Raw genomic sequence first — 15,276 nt, forward strand, 5'->3', positions numbered from 1 at the left:
GTATTATGTCAGGCTGGTTTACATCCCATTAAAGAAGCCAGCAGAAATAAAGCACAACAGTTACACAGACTACGCACAATATATATAGAGGATATAAAAAACAGTGCTGAGATGGCTTTGTGTCACTTTAGTAAAATCAAAGCATTTTTCTTTATGTGCCAGCAATGAACACAATCTAAGAAGTCTCTGACACTAAACATATGGAGCTCCTATAGAACAAACTAAAGATTTGTTGTTATTAAGATAAAGAAATGCAACATTTCCCGAGAAACGATGGCGATGGAAAAAGCCCTGGCTGTGTGTGTGCATCACAGCAGGCCTGGGTTCTCCTCTCTGGAGTCATGCGGGTCTCCTTTGAAGGGCAGATGAGGAGGTTGGTTACAGATTCCCCTCAGAAAGATGATTACGGTGCCAAAGGTCATCACCGGGGTAACCAGGAAGAGGCAGAGTCGGTCTACTGTACGAGCGATGCCGCTCCAGTTATCCTTCTCCTGTCAGGACCAGACATTTACGCCTCTTTTGATCTTTTTAAATCAGACTTTGGGTTGAGGACTCTGTTTGAACCCTCTGAGCTCATTGTAGTCGTTCTTGTTGCGCATGTGTTTAATGATGTAGTGGCTCCATCCACAGCCGGCTTGATCTCTGCCTACAGCTGATGGCTCCTCGCTCTTCTTGTGGTTTCACAGCTACTCTCACAGACACCAAAGCTCAGAACTCAAATGAAGCTACTGATGCTTCTATATCTCATGTGTTTAAATGTTTCTGGAAACGTACTGGCAGCGTGTGTGACTCGTGTCACCAGTCCGTGTCTCCCAGACTGTTTCTCAAACATCAGCTCACTGCGGGACTTCACACTGTCGTACTCCTCAGCCGAGGCAATGGAGCCCACTGAGCTGGATCGCCACGGTAACGCTCCATCCCAGTACGGCTCTGCCTCAGCAGGGCGGGACATGCGCAAGATGCGGGGTAATCGCTGGAGGAAGAGCTGGCAGAAAAAGAAAACAGGATTTGGAACACTGATACTGATGTGTGTATGTGTGTGTGTGTTATAGTGGAAAAATCACATGTTCATATATCCTCTTTCATGATATTAGGTTATATGTTCATATATCCTCTTTCATATGGTATTAAGTCACATGTTCATATATCCTCTTTCATATGTTATTGAGTCATATGTTCATATATCCTCTTTCATATGGTATTAAGTCACATGTTCATATACCCTCTTTCATATGGTATTAAGTCACATGTTCATATATCCTCTTTCATGATATTAGGTTATGTGTTCATATATCCTCTTTCTAAGTTATTCAGTCACATGTTCATATATCCTCTTTCATATGTCATTAAGTCATATGTTCATATATCCTCTTTCATATGTTATTAAGTCGTATGTTCATATATCCTCTTTCATATGTTATTAAGTCATAGGTTCATATATCCTCTTTCATATGGTATTAAGTTATATGTTCATATATCCCTCTTTCATATGTTTTTAAGTCACATGTTCATATATTCTTTTCATATGTTATTAAGTCATATGTTCATATACCTCTTTAATATATTATTAAGTCATATGTTCATATATCCTCTTTCATATGTCAATAAGTCGCATGTTCATATATCCTCTTTAATATATTATTAAGTCACATGTTCATATATCCTCTTTAATATATTATTAAGTCATATGTTCATATATCCTCTTTCATATGTTATTCAGTCATATGTTCATATATCCTCTTTCATATGTTTCAGTCACATGTTCATATATCCTCTTTCATATGTTATTAAGTCATATGTTCATATATCCTCTTTAATATGTTATTAAGTCATATGTTCATATATCCATTTTCATATGTTATTAAGTCGCATGTTCATATATCCTCTTATATATATTAAGTCACATGTTCATATATCCTCTTTAATATGTTATTAAGTCATATGTTCATATATCCTCTTTCATATGTTAATAAGTCATATGTTCATATATCCTCTTTCATATGTTATTAAGTCGTATGTTCATATATCCTCTTTCATATGTTATTAAGTCAAATGTTCATATATCCTCTTTCATATGGTATTAAGTTATATGTTCATATATCCTCTTTCATATCTTTTTAAGTCACATGTTCATATATTCTCTTTCATATGTTATTAAGTCATATGTTCATATATCCTCTTTAATATGTTATTAAGTCATATGTTCATATATCCATTTTCATATGTTATTAAGTCGCATGTTCATATATCCTCTTTAATATATTATTAAGTCACATGTTCATATATCCTCTTTAATATATTATTAAGTCACATGTTCATATATCCTTTTTAATATGTTATTAAGTCATATGTTCATATATCCTCTTTCATATGTTATTCAGTCATATGTTCATATATCCTCTTTCATCTGTTATTCAGTCACATGTTCATATATCCTCTTTCATATGTTATTAAGTCATATGTTCATATATCCTCTTTCATATGTTATTCAGTCATATATGTTCATATATCCTCTTTCATATGTTATTAAGTCGTATGTTCATATATCCTCTTTCATGTTATTCAGTCATATGTTCATATATCCTCTTTCATATGTTATTAAGTCGTATGTTCATAATCCTCTTTCATGTTATTAAGTCACATGTTCATAAATCCTCTTTCATATATTATTAATTCACATGTTCATATATACTCTTTCATGTTATTAAGTCATATGTTCGTATATCCTGATGTTCATCTGTTCAACAAAGGGACAACAGGATGTGTGTGTCTTACCTGTTTGGTCCACTCAGACATGACGTGCGTGCTCGGCGTCCTGAAGTGGAGGTTGAGGACGACCACACAGTTCAGCACCACCACCGTCACCACCACCATGATGAACATCAAATATCTTCAACACACAAACACACTCAGATGTTTTCCATTTTTTAAATCTCAGCCGGTTGTCACCTGGTTCTGCAGCCCTAATGTATATATAGTTTGGAGAAGCAGAATATATCTCATTCAGAGTTAAAGTGATGTGGAGTAAATGGTGCGTTTGCCTACTTCACAATAAGAGGAACGGACGTGGATGTTTCTGGAGCCTTTGAGAGATCAAGAGTAGGAAGACAGACTGAGCGAGCAGCACCGAGATGGACAGTGTCATCTTCTCACCACCTACACGCACACACACACACATTTTTATTATCCTTTTTAAAATATCCTCAAAAATCTGTTGGGGAGCTAATTTATGTTTCTCGATTAATGGCGGCCCCTCAGCTCCGCCCACTACCGATGTTTGCTGCTTTATTAGCTGTGTTGTCCCGTGCTGGCGTGATATTCAGCTATAATGTCTGATTCTTTGGGTGCTGTTGAAGGTTAACTCAGTTCATGTAGTTGTGATTCTGAAAAGGTCCCAGACTGTTAATCTGCCTGACGCTGGCTTCAGTACGTTCTGTGACTCTGCACTGACTGTCTGCGGGCAGGTAGTAGACCAGCGAGGCCAGGAAGGAGATGAGCACGCAGGGGATGATGATGTTGACCACGTAGAAGAGAGGTTTGCGTCTGATGACCAGGTAGAAGGTGATGTCCTGATGCTTGTTGCTCTCCATGGGAATGTGTTTGTAGGTGTTTCTCTTGGCGGGTCGGTGGATGATCTCCCACTCTCCATTCTCTGTTGGTCAAAGCCAGAGTTCAGACACAAGTGATGAAGTTATGACTGTCAGTCGGTTGGAGCTGCAGCCAGTCTGAAGGCTCAGGCTCTGGTGAAAACAACTCCTCTGCATGTATCAACAGCATCCAGTACACTGAAAGTCACCCACAAGCTCCAGGACTGTATGCAGTAAAAAATAAAATGAATTGAAATTAATCTTTTTAGTATTTTGCAGATTCGTGTCTGTATATAAACCAGATCCTCCTGTAATAAAGAACTAAAGGCTGACTGTTGTCACGTGACCTGTCTCCGTCTGTGTCCGATGATGGAACCTGCCTGGAACATCTGGTCCAGAGAAAAAACAAAACAGCTCACAGAACTGGTCCAGTTTAGACCCAAAAATGACAATAAATAATGAAAATGTGTGACGCAGTAGAAAAATGGACGAACTTTCTATTGGTCAATTATAGTTTCGGTCGTCATCAGAATCCATCAAAAATATTTAAACCAACAAACTACACACAGAACCGCAAAGTTTAGAGCTTAAAGGGAGCGACAGGTGAAGATTTAAAGCTCAACGCAGCTGAAGAAGTTCCAAAAAGGAGAAATATCATGTGATGCTTTACCGCCACCGGGTGGACACGCGTGGAACTGCAGACAATAGATAACGCGCTCCGACACATTCTGACCTCTGCTGCTCCTCCTGGACTCCAGGGCTGCAGAAATATGCTGCTTTTAAAATCTGTGAAGCATCATAAATCTTATTTATTTAACTAGGTTTATTTAACTAATTCAGTTGCATAGTCAGTTTTAATTTAAATGCAAAAACATATTTAAGGCATTAAAATAGCAAAACTTTTAATCTTGAACCCTCCCAGAATGCTTTTATAGTAGTGGAATATTAATCAACAGCCATAAAGTTGTTCATTAACAGAGGAAACATTAGTTAACTTTACTAGGTTATCAAAAATACATATGTTACTGGTATTTATTAAGTAACAGTCACTTGCATGGTGAAAAACGCAAAATACTTAGTGTTTAGAGTGAAGATTACTTTATTTATAGTTAAGCTAACTCGCAACAATAAGTAGCCACTCACACTGCGCATTCAAAGAAGAAGTGCGCCTGCGCAGTAACAACATAAAAAATAAAAAAAATACAGGAAGCTGGAGCTCCAGCAGTGCTTAGAGGGCTGAAGAAAACTTCCCCTGACATCTTACCTGCAAGGTGGTGAGTAGATGATGACTATATTTTCATTTTTGGTTGAACTGTTCCTTTAAGGGGTTATAACCACCAGCAGTAGAAACGTTTTTGACAATGTGCTGCACCTTAATTAGATTAAATCGAGAGACTGTTCTTACTTAAAATCTCCTTTGAAAATATTTCTTGCAGATGCATTGGAACTGTAAGCAGTGCCTCTTTTCCGCAGACAAAAGAGGAAAGTTGTTAAAACACTGTTGCCTAAAACATGGAGGTTTTACTCGGCAACAACCAACACCATGCCTTCATATGGATTGCTTGTGCGTTTTCAAATCTTTTAATGCACTCAAAGTTCATTTATCTGTTTGGCATTCTCAATCAGACATTGGACAAGCAAGTAAACCCACAGTTGCGTTTCATTGCCAGTTATGTGAATTCATAGAGCCCTGCACTGAAGATGTTTTTCAAACATTTACGCACTCATTTAAAACTTAAACAAAGAGTTCCATGTCCATACGAAGGCTGCACATTTCAGAGCAGTGTATATGCAACATTTAATGCACATAAAAGTCGAGTCCACAGTGGGGAGAAGCCACCTTTGTCTCTTTTTGTAGTGTTTGCCATGCAACGTGCCTTTAACTATTGATTGGAACTTTATAATTTAATTGCTCACTTCTTTTTGTATCAACCCCACTTTTGTCATTCAATCTATATTTCACTTATTGATCTTGCGTTATTCCTCGTGCCACCTTCACTTTTCCCTGGTTCACAATTCCATTTTCCATACCCTAGACTGGAACGTGACACCTACAGATCAAAAAGTTGACACAGTTTGATTCCGCACCCAAAAACGAACATCTGTCAGACGAACTCCAGTTGTTTCCCAGTATTTCAGTTAAAACGTGGACCAAATTGTTCTGAAGAGAGGCGCCTGTGCTGGATATGACGCGATCAAAACACAAAACATGTGACGTGTAGAGGACGAAGAAGTGAAAGTTCTCAACTTCGGGCTCCATCTTGACTGACCGAGCCCTGATGGAAAACCTCTAATATTCAGGTAGCATTTGGTTCTTTCACTGCTGCCGTCTCGAATCAATGTTCCGCTGCGAGATGCGGCTTAATAAGGTGCGTGTTCGCAATGAGCGTGCGCGTGTTTCGGACGCACATTGCGGCTGGTCGACGGGAATGTTGTGACGGATGATCAAACTTTGTAGCGTGTTTCCTCTAACTGCGTTTTCCGCTAACCCTGAGCCAACATTTTAGAGGTTGAGGAAGCACATTTTAATACTCACAATAAGTCGACAATATTATTTGCAGTTAGTGGAAAAATCCACGGAAAGAGCTCTGGAAAGAACTTTAGAGCACATTCAGTGCTGCAGGATGAGGGGCTGGAAAAGGTGCCAGTTCTTTTCTCACTGCAGGGAACAGTTAAAAAAAGCAGCTTAAACTCTGAAAACATGGAAATGATACAGAGACATCATTGATTTATTGATTCAGTTGTTAGCCAGAATGTATTAGAAATGTTCCTGTTTGATAAAAATGCAGTGAATTGGGATTATTTAACTCCAACCTCGACAGATTATTTACCTTCATCACAGTCTCATCACTATTTCTGATGTTTCCTCAGGATGGACGAGGACAGAGCAGAGTCCACAGTGCCCAGCTGTGTGTCCCTGAAGAGTGACCAGTCCATAGGTAGAATGATAGGATTCAGAAGTTCAGAGGAAATGTAAGAAAACTAAAGCGTGATGATGTGTTTGTGTGCCAGCTGTTAGTCACATTAACAGCAGCAGGTTGTGAGTTTATTATTGGAGATGTTTCACACTTAAACCTCAGACAGTCATATAGTTACAGACTTAATGTGAATATTGTTGATTAGAAACAAGAATCAGGTTTAAACTGGAAGATGAATTCAGACATAAATGCTGGAACAATATTGAGTCTTGATCAGGTTCTTTCATCCTATAAATCAAAGGACTGATAGAGATGTGTTTCATAGTGAGAGGGGGGAGCACATCCTATCAAACTGGGACCAGGCAGCTCCACCAGGAGAGTCCTCTTGTTCACAATCTGGAAGCAGATCTGGAGATGCTGAAATGAAGCCCAAACAAAGTAAAATTGTTCAATATGAGATTTAATTTGTGATGTCATGAATTTGGAGTTGTATTGATGATTTATTATAGATGGAAATCATTGTTTACTTATTTTCAGGAGGTGATCTGCAGGAGGTGATAGAAGGTCATAAGATGAGTCTGAAGAGAAGATGTGAACATGTGACTGAAGAACTAATGAAGCAGGAAGTGGAACCCTGCTGAACAAGATCTACACTGAGCTCTACATCACTGAGGGACAAAGTGAGGAGGTGGACACACAACATGAGGTGAGACAGCTTGAGAGAACCTCCAAGAAGAACATCCAGGTCACTCCAATCAAGTGCCAGGACATCTTCAAAGTCTTATCTGAGCAACAGAGACACATCAGAGTGGTTCTGACCAACGGTGTCGCCGGCGTTGGAAAAACCTTCTCAGTGCAGAAGTTCAGTCTGGACTGGGCAGAAGGTTTGGAGAACCAAGACATCAGTCTGGTGCTTCCGCTCTCATGGAGGGAGCTGAACTTGATCAGAGATGAGCAGCACAGTCTTCTCTCACTGCTTCATGTTTTCCATCCAACATTACAGAAGATCAGAGCAGAAGATCTGACTGTCTGGAAACTTCTGTTCATCTTTGATGGCCTGGATGAAAGCAGATTTTCACTGGGTTTCAACAAGCATCAGGTCATCTCTGATGTCACACAAGTATCATCCGTTGGCGTGTTCCTGGTGAACCTCATCCAGGGGAACCTGCTTCCCTCAGCTCTCAGCCTATCAGATTCCTCCCTCGTGTGTTGACAGGATCACAGAAGTACGAGGCTTCACTGACTCCCAGAAGGAGGAGTACTTCAGGAGGAGGTTCAGTGATGAAGATCTGTCCAAGAGAATCATCTCACACATCAAGGCCTCCAGGAGCCTCCACATCATGTGTCTGATCCCAGTTTTCTGCTGGATCACTGCTACAGTTCTGGAGGACATGATGACCAGAGACCAGAGAGGAGAGCTGCCCAAACCCTGACTGACCTCTACTCACACTTCCTGATGGTTCAGATAAAGAGGAAGAAGCAGAAGTATGGAGGAAAACAGAGACCAGAGGAACTGACTGAGGCTGACAAAGAACTCCTTCTGAAGTTGGGTCGGCTGGCGTTTGAACATCTGGAGAAAGGAAACATCATGTTCTACTCAGAAGACTTGGAGAAATGTGGACTGGACGTCTCCGAGGTGTCGGTGTACTCAGGAGTTTGTACAGAGATCTTCAGAGAGAGAGTGTGATCTTCCAGAAATCAGTCTACTGCTTTGTTCATCTGAGCGTTCAGGAGTTTCTGGCTGCCGTCTACATGTTCCACCTTTACACCAGGAAAGACACAGTGGTTATAATAACTTCCTAAAATTCTCGAAACCAAACCGCTTTTCCAGGTTAACATGGTTGTTTACAAATTACGATCCAGTCACATTTCTTGATGACTTCCTCAGGAGAGCACTAATGAAATCTCTTGAAAGTAAAAATGGCCACCTGGACTTGTTTGTTCGCTTCCTTCATGGTCTCTCTCTGGAGTCCAATCAGAGGATCTTGGGTGGACTGTTGGATCAGATGGAGAGCCACCCAGAAACCACCCAGAAGGTCCTCAACAACCTGAAGGAGGAGAACAGTGATGGAATCTCCCCAGACAGAAGCATCAACATCTTCCACTGTCTGATGGAGATGAAGGATCAGTCAGTCCATCAGGAGATCCAAGAGTTCCTGAAGTCAGAGAAGAAATCAAAGAGGAGACTGTCAGAGATCCACTGTTCAGCTCTGGCCTACCTGCTGCAGATGTCAGAGGAGGTTCTGGATGAGCTGGACCTGCTGCAGTACAACACCTCAGATGAGGGACGACGTCGCCTGATTCCAGCTGTGAGGAACTGCAGGAAGGTCGTGTAAGTAAAGATTTCTGGGGCCGGACATCGGCGTTTAAATCAAGCGAGTGGATCATGTCAGGCAGCAATACCCCCTCCAGTGGTCATTCCTTCAATTCTTTATTTCCATTGCAGCGTCCATAAATTAAAAAAAAACAATTCATTCAGAAATGTTCAACACTGGCTGTATATAAGTTCAAAGTTCAATCCAGACAAACCAACATAAGGCAGGAATAATAGGAGCCACAAGTTAACTGACTATCATGAAATTACTGTCATGTCATTAAATAACTTTTGTTTGTTTGTATACATCGTATTCAAACGACAGAAAAACACATTTTAACTAATGACACGTGACTATTTTGCTTCATTTGTTCAACGTAAAAACAGCCGGCCTCGTTGGTTTAAATGGGTGTTTTAGGTCTTTGTGGCGGTTCCGTTTGGAGCCTTTATGTGACCCACAAAGTTGTTTGAGCCTTTCCACACCCGTTAGGTGGCAACTTCATCACTAGCAACAAAAGGTGCAGTGAAAATGATTTGAAGGGAACAGGCAGATATAACAGAAGCTGAGGGCAATCGATGCAACCAGAGACTCTGATGTCATCGATCGGATCGCTGAATTAAGACTTGACGCACGATCGTACAAATTGGATGAAATGCAAAATATCCAAAGAGCCGATAGATAGATAAAAAGATGCACGTTTCTTTAAACCATTTGCTGTAATCATTTTAAATATTGAGTAATTATGAGCTGTTCTAAAATAAGACAAATGTTGAGAATAATTCAGTTGCATTTCAGATCTGATGGTCGTTCAAACTGTTGCTCTACGGTGTTGAATTTAGCTTTTCCAGGAAATGAGCTACATTTGTGTTTAGGTAGATTCTCAGATAAGTTGATTAGAAATCCCAAAGTTTGACTCACTATTTTTGTTTCATACACAACAGACTGTCTGGTAGTTTTCTTTCAAAGAGTCATTGGGAAGTTGTGGCCTCAGCAATGACGTCAAACCCTTCTCATCTACGGGAGCTGGACTTAAGCACGAACCAAAGCCCGACAGATGCCGACGTAGAGTTACTGTCTTCTGCAATGATGCATCCAAACTGCAGACTGGAGACGCTCAGGTCAGGAGGCCTCTGTTGGTCTTTTCTAAATTTCTTTACATTTTCTGCTTTTCTCTTCATTTTCATATTTAGAAATGTGTTTTTATTTGCCCCATTTATTCCTTATCCAGGCTGTCGTGCTGCAGTTTATCAAAGATCAGCTGTGACTCTCTGGCCTCGGCGCTGAGGTCCAATCCCTCCCATCTGAGGGTTCTGGACCTGAGTGAGAACCAGTTGAAGGATTCAGGATTGAAGCTGCTCTGTTCTGGACTGGAGAGTCTAAACTGTAAGCTGGAGGCTCTCAGGTCAGCTTTCTTTTATCTTCGACATAGCAACTAAACAATGAAAGGCTTCAAGATAAACTCCATTGACTTTTGAAGAGAAGTTTAGTATGAATTTAAATGAGCCATTGAAGTCAATTTTATAGAAACTTTTTAACTGTGTTGTTTATCAGTGGGGGGCCAGAGCTCTCCTGACTCCAAGGGCCCTGATTAAATAATGAAATAAAATGAAATAATGATTTTGAGCAAGTGTAATATTACTTTTCCTCCATAAAGAGATCATTTCTTGCCATGATTCCTTATCCAGACTGAGTAGCTGCAGGTTATCAGAGATCAGCTGTGACTCTCTGGCCTCGGCGCTGAGGTCCAATCCCTCCCATCTGAGGTTTCTGGACCTGGTGGGAACCAGCTGAAGGATCCAGGAGTGAAGCTGTTCTGTGGTTTTCTCCAGGATCCTCTCTGTGAGTTGGAGACTCTAAGGTCAGCTTTCTTTTATCTTTGACATAACAACTAAACAATGAAAGGCTTCAAGATAAACTCCATTGACTTTTGGAGAAGAGAAGTTTAGTATGAATTTAAATGAGCCATTGAAAGTCAATTTTATAGATACTTTTTAACTGTGTTGTTGCTGTAATATCCCAGTTTATCAGTGGGGGTCCAGAGCTCTCCTGACTCCAAGGGCCCTGAATAAATAATGAAATAAAATGAAATAATGATTTTGAGCAAGTGTAATATGACTTTTCCTCCAATAAGAGATCATTTCTTGCCATGATTCCTTATCCAGACTGAGTGGCTGCAGTTTATCAGAGATCAGCTGTGACTCTCTGGCCTCGGCGCTGAGGTCCAATCCCTCCCATCTGAAGATTCTGGACCTGAGTAGGAACCAGCTGAAGGATCCAGGAGTGAAGCTGCTCTGTGGTTTTCTCCAGGATCCTCTCTGTGAGTTGGAGGTGCTCAGGTCAGTCAGAGATGATCCAGTACTTTCCCAGGTGTAACTAGTTAGACAATAAATGTTTACATGTTTGATCTTTGTTATAAACGTAGTGTTACAGTTCTCAGAAAAAAGACCACACAGGACAGATTTGCAGTATTAAATTGGTTTTGGAAATCTGTCCCATGTGAGGATGGCCATCAATGACTAGAAAGGAAGTATCAGTTGTAGATTTGTCTTGTTTTATTTTAGGCTGGCCACAAAACCGCCCAAACATTCAGACCAATCAAAAATGGTTCTTAAACTAGAAAACCCAAAAAGAAAGCTGCTGCAGTGTGCCATGCCCCTTCTCTACTGAGAAAAGCCATCCCAAAAAAGAGAAAAGCCCAAGTGTGAAGTGAGCGCCCTGTTAAACCTTGGTACCGAAAGCCTGCAGTCATTCTCATCTTAGGTGGCTTCATTCCAGCCAGAAGCCCAAACCTGCCTCCCTCTTAAAGGGGCAGCAGGTCAGTCCAACCACAGAAACCTTCATGAAGATCTGAAGCTTTCAGCATCCACAATTGTTGCACCTCACTTCCATTGGAGTCCAAATCAGAAGTCAACAAGTTGATTCTACACCGATTCTACACAATGCAACCATTTTAAAAAGGTTTCCATGCATAAGTTTTCACACATTTTTATATAAATCTGTTTGTTCATCGCCTCCTTCTGTTGTAATGGTCATTAAAGAAAATGACCTTATTCGAGTTTTTCTCCTCACAAATATGACTTTCTATGAACGATGCAATAAATGCAGCTGGCAATCTAAGACAATATGGAAGTATGTGTCTATAATAGTAGTGGAAGTAGCTCATAAAATAATACATTTGCTCTTCTCATCGAATCTTTCTATGTTATTAAAGAAAAACCTGCTATTAGTCAACAACATCTAAGACATCAACCAAAAATCCTAATTTTCTACAATATAATGTAAAACAGTAGAGAAGACTCTTTCTGCAGAGACACTGGTGGCAGGAATGCAGAAGTATCACCTGCTCAACCTGGAAGGTGGAGCAGAAACCACCAGCTGAGAAGGTCCTCAGCGAGAGGAAGTGGTGGAGAACCATGAAACTTGCTAAGCTCCACCTCAGCTCCAGAGACGGGCTGAGCTGGAGCTGTGGCACCAGGTATCGCCCAGAAGAGCCTCCAACAAACAAGCTCTTCTCTTGGGAGGAGAGGGCTTTGAGTCTCAGCTCAGTGTGCTTGTCTCTAGTAGGTGGCAGCTGCACCTTTTCCTGAGGTCCTTGTTGATGCCCTGAGGGGAATTGATGCTCCTGCAATGTTTTCTGGCAGCATTGAGCTTGCAGTGGGGCAATCAAACACACTGTGGGGGGGCTCTCTTTCCTTCTCTCATCTGGAGAACAAGTGACACCAGCTGCCAATCATTGTTGGAGAAATGTGCAGTCAGGGGAACTATGCGTCCAGACTATAGCCACCCTTCCAGCATCCAGCAGTGTCTAAAACCTTTGATTTGGTTTCACCAGAGAGTGTAGGGATTGCAGGGCCGCTGCAGCATCGCCCACAAGCTATCAGGAGTGGGTCGCTTTGTCCCAACTCCTGACAAGAGTTGAGTGCTACTGGGAAATGTGGTCTCACAAACTTGGAAGGTATTTTGACCTACACACACTTTACATACGCTGTAGATCTTGTCCAATCGCCCTGACAGAACCCAAAATAGGAACATACGGCAGATAAGCCGGTGCAGGACCAGAGGTTTGTTGCTTGTAAGCTGTGTTTTGCTCTGGTACATGTTGATTTTTATTTGTCTTCTCTCAAAATAATTGTTATTTTAGACTAAGAGGCTGCAGGTTATCCACAACCAGCTGTGATTCTGTGGCCTCAGCTCTGAAGTCCAACCACTCCCATCTGAGGGTTCTGGACCTGAGCCACAACACGTTGCAGGATTCAGGAGTGAAGCGGCTCTGTTCTGGACTGGAGAGTCCAAACTGTAAACTGGCGAGGCTCAGGTCAGTCTTCATTTTTCTACCTATATACCAGCTGCTAAGATGGTGAAGTGAGGCTGTTCTCATTACTGCTGTGATGCACCACATTAAAAAAAATTCTTTGTAATATCGTGAATTCAGGTACGACCCAACTAAGAACTAACGTAGGTTTAGTACTGACGCAGATAACATGCGGACCTGCACCGTATAACCTCATCCTGCATTTTTCAGATTAATTGACTGCAGATTAACAGAGATCAGCTGTGGCTCTCTGGCCTCGGCGCTGAGGTCCAATCCCTCCCATCTCAGAAAACTGGACCTGAGTTGGAACCAGTTGAAGGATCCAGGAGTGAAGCGGCTCTGTGGTTTTCTCCACTCTCCAAACTGCCGACTGGAAACTCTGAGGTAAACACCATTCTCAAAAATGTCCATTATTCCATCTGAGGGTCCTCACACTTTCTGAGTGTGTGTGTTGTGCCCAGTTCCTTCAGGAGGGAGGGCCACACGGGGACCACTTATTCATGATAAATTGATTTAAGGACAATGAAAAAGCCGACAGATGGTTACCAAAATTAGACAAAACTAGGTGAGGGTGCCTGGTAGACACCAGCCAACGAGGAGGGAGATGGTGAGGGAGACAGGAAGTCATCTAAGACAGGTTGTGCCTTTAAAGATGAGCCACAGGTGAGATGGATCTCCATGATGAGATGGGAGGGAAAGAGGTGGGAGAACCTGGGAAGAGTGAGGGCCAGAACAATATATATTCTCCTTTGGAACAGTGCAAACCTGAGAGGTTGGAATTGTGGTAATTACATATTACTATCATTTTTTAACCTGTAACTAAATTAAATATTTACAGATCATGCCTTTGATTAACCTTTCAGATTAATACTGGTTTCACTTATAACCTTATAAAAGTTTCCCTTCTTTATTTAGATTAAGGAGCTGCAGTTTATCAGAGATCAGCTGTGGCTCTCTGGCCTCGGCGCTGAGGTCCAATCCCTCCCATCTCAGAGAACTGGACCTGAGTGAAAACCAGCTGAAGGATTCAGAGCTGAAGCTGCTGTCTGATCTCGTAGAGAATCCACACTATGGGCTGGAGACATTGGGTCAGTAGCTGGTTGAAGCCAGTCAACTCCCGCTCATCTGCTGCATCACTCACTGACCACTGGTGAAGAGCATCTGTGGAAACATCTGCCGTCTACTCCCTCCATAGATGAAAAATTCAGTTTTTAAAAAGCGCTGGTGGACTTTCAGGAGATCAGTCGATGGTCGACAAAGCAGAAGCAGCTTCGCCTTGAAGTTAAATTAGTTCCTGGCATCACACAATGCATCTTTATAAAGTTCTAAATGGCTCCTCGGCCACTCTTATAAGCATGAAAACATTCTCTTAATTGTCTCTTCAAATGTCTGTATTATACGTTACTATTTTACATCATGCCTTCAGAATCTTTAGGGTTTAGTATTTACTGTCTCTGTGACATGGAGCATTGGAATATTTCAGCTGCAGCCAGCAAAAACCCATCAGAATGACGCTATTGGTGGGAACCGCAGCTCATTTGACTTTAGTCAATCTGTTCAATGTTATAGGATTTATTGCAATCTAATAAAAACTATGAATAAATGTGGGAAATAGGAAATAAAAAGAAGCAAAATGACCAAATAAAACTCCCATGAATACTGTAAATTTAAAGATGTCAAGAATGGAATATCAGCTTAAATGCAATTTAAGGGCTACCAGTTTGATACACACTTCTGAAATAGCCAATTTGCTCAATTTACCTTTAACTAAATGTCGTTATTAATAGTTAATGATATTCATCTCTGCAAAGACACTGATCATGTTAATGATTTCTCACAATCAATATCAACAATGATTTAACAAGATCGGGAACAGATAAATATCAATATGCAACACTTTATTTCTATATTTTGTCTTAGTGCAAGTGTTTTTCAAATTGAAATAAAAATGTTCAAAACCATTTTAAAATGATCACTTCTACAACAGTCCTAGGAAATCACAATGTCCCATTTTTACCAGCCACTGACATTTTTTAACAAATCATGAATTACTTTGCACCACGTTTGTACAAATAATAAATCATGTAAAATACAAAAATAAACTTTCAGATTTTAAAATAAATCTGATTACGTTTTGAACTTCA

General features: G+C 40.9%; 1 protein-coding gene and 2 long non-coding RNA genes across 3 annotated transcripts; 2 read left to right on the plus strand and 1 right to left on the minus strand.

The window, feature by feature from the left end:
- Nucleotides 1-2,710: 2,710 nt before the first annotated feature.
- On the minus strand, nt 2,711-3,662 carry LOC130520479 (uncharacterized). The gene is made up of 3 exons (XR_008948869.1): nt 3,452-3,662; nt 3,046-3,156; nt 2,711-2,890 (listed from the first exon to the last, which is right to left on the minus strand). It is a non-coding gene; the product is annotated as an uncharacterized LOC130520479 (long non-coding RNA).
- A 2,938-nt stretch (nt 3,663-6,600) lies between these two features.
- LOC130520511 (uncharacterized) lies at nt 6,601-7,271 on the plus strand. Its single transcript, XR_008948889.1, has 2 exons — nt 6,601-6,943; nt 7,043-7,271. It is a non-coding gene; the product is annotated as an uncharacterized LOC130520511 (long non-coding RNA).
- Nucleotides 7,272-8,308: 1,037 nt separating this feature from the next.
- On the plus strand, nt 8,309-15,276 carry LOC130520223 (NACHT, LRR and PYD domains-containing protein 12-like). Its single transcript, XM_057023916.1, has 6 exons — nt 8,309-8,837; nt 9,762-9,938; nt 10,049-10,222; nt 10,983-13,135; nt 13,343-13,516; nt 14,048-15,276. The coding sequence occupies exons 1-4, from the start codon at nt 8,404-8,406 to the stop codon at nt 11,191-11,193; spliced, it is 996 nt and encodes a 331-aa protein (XP_056879896.1). The 5' UTR covers nt 8,309-8,403; the 3' UTR covers nt 11,194-13,135; nt 13,343-13,516; nt 14,048-15,276.

The sequence above is a fragment of the Takifugu flavidus genome, chromosome 2 (genome assembly GCF_003711565.1).
Source record: "Takifugu flavidus isolate HTHZ2018 chromosome 2, ASM371156v2, whole genome shotgun sequence".
NCBI lineage: Eukaryota > Metazoa > Chordata > Actinopteri > Tetraodontiformes > Tetraodontidae > Takifugu > Takifugu flavidus.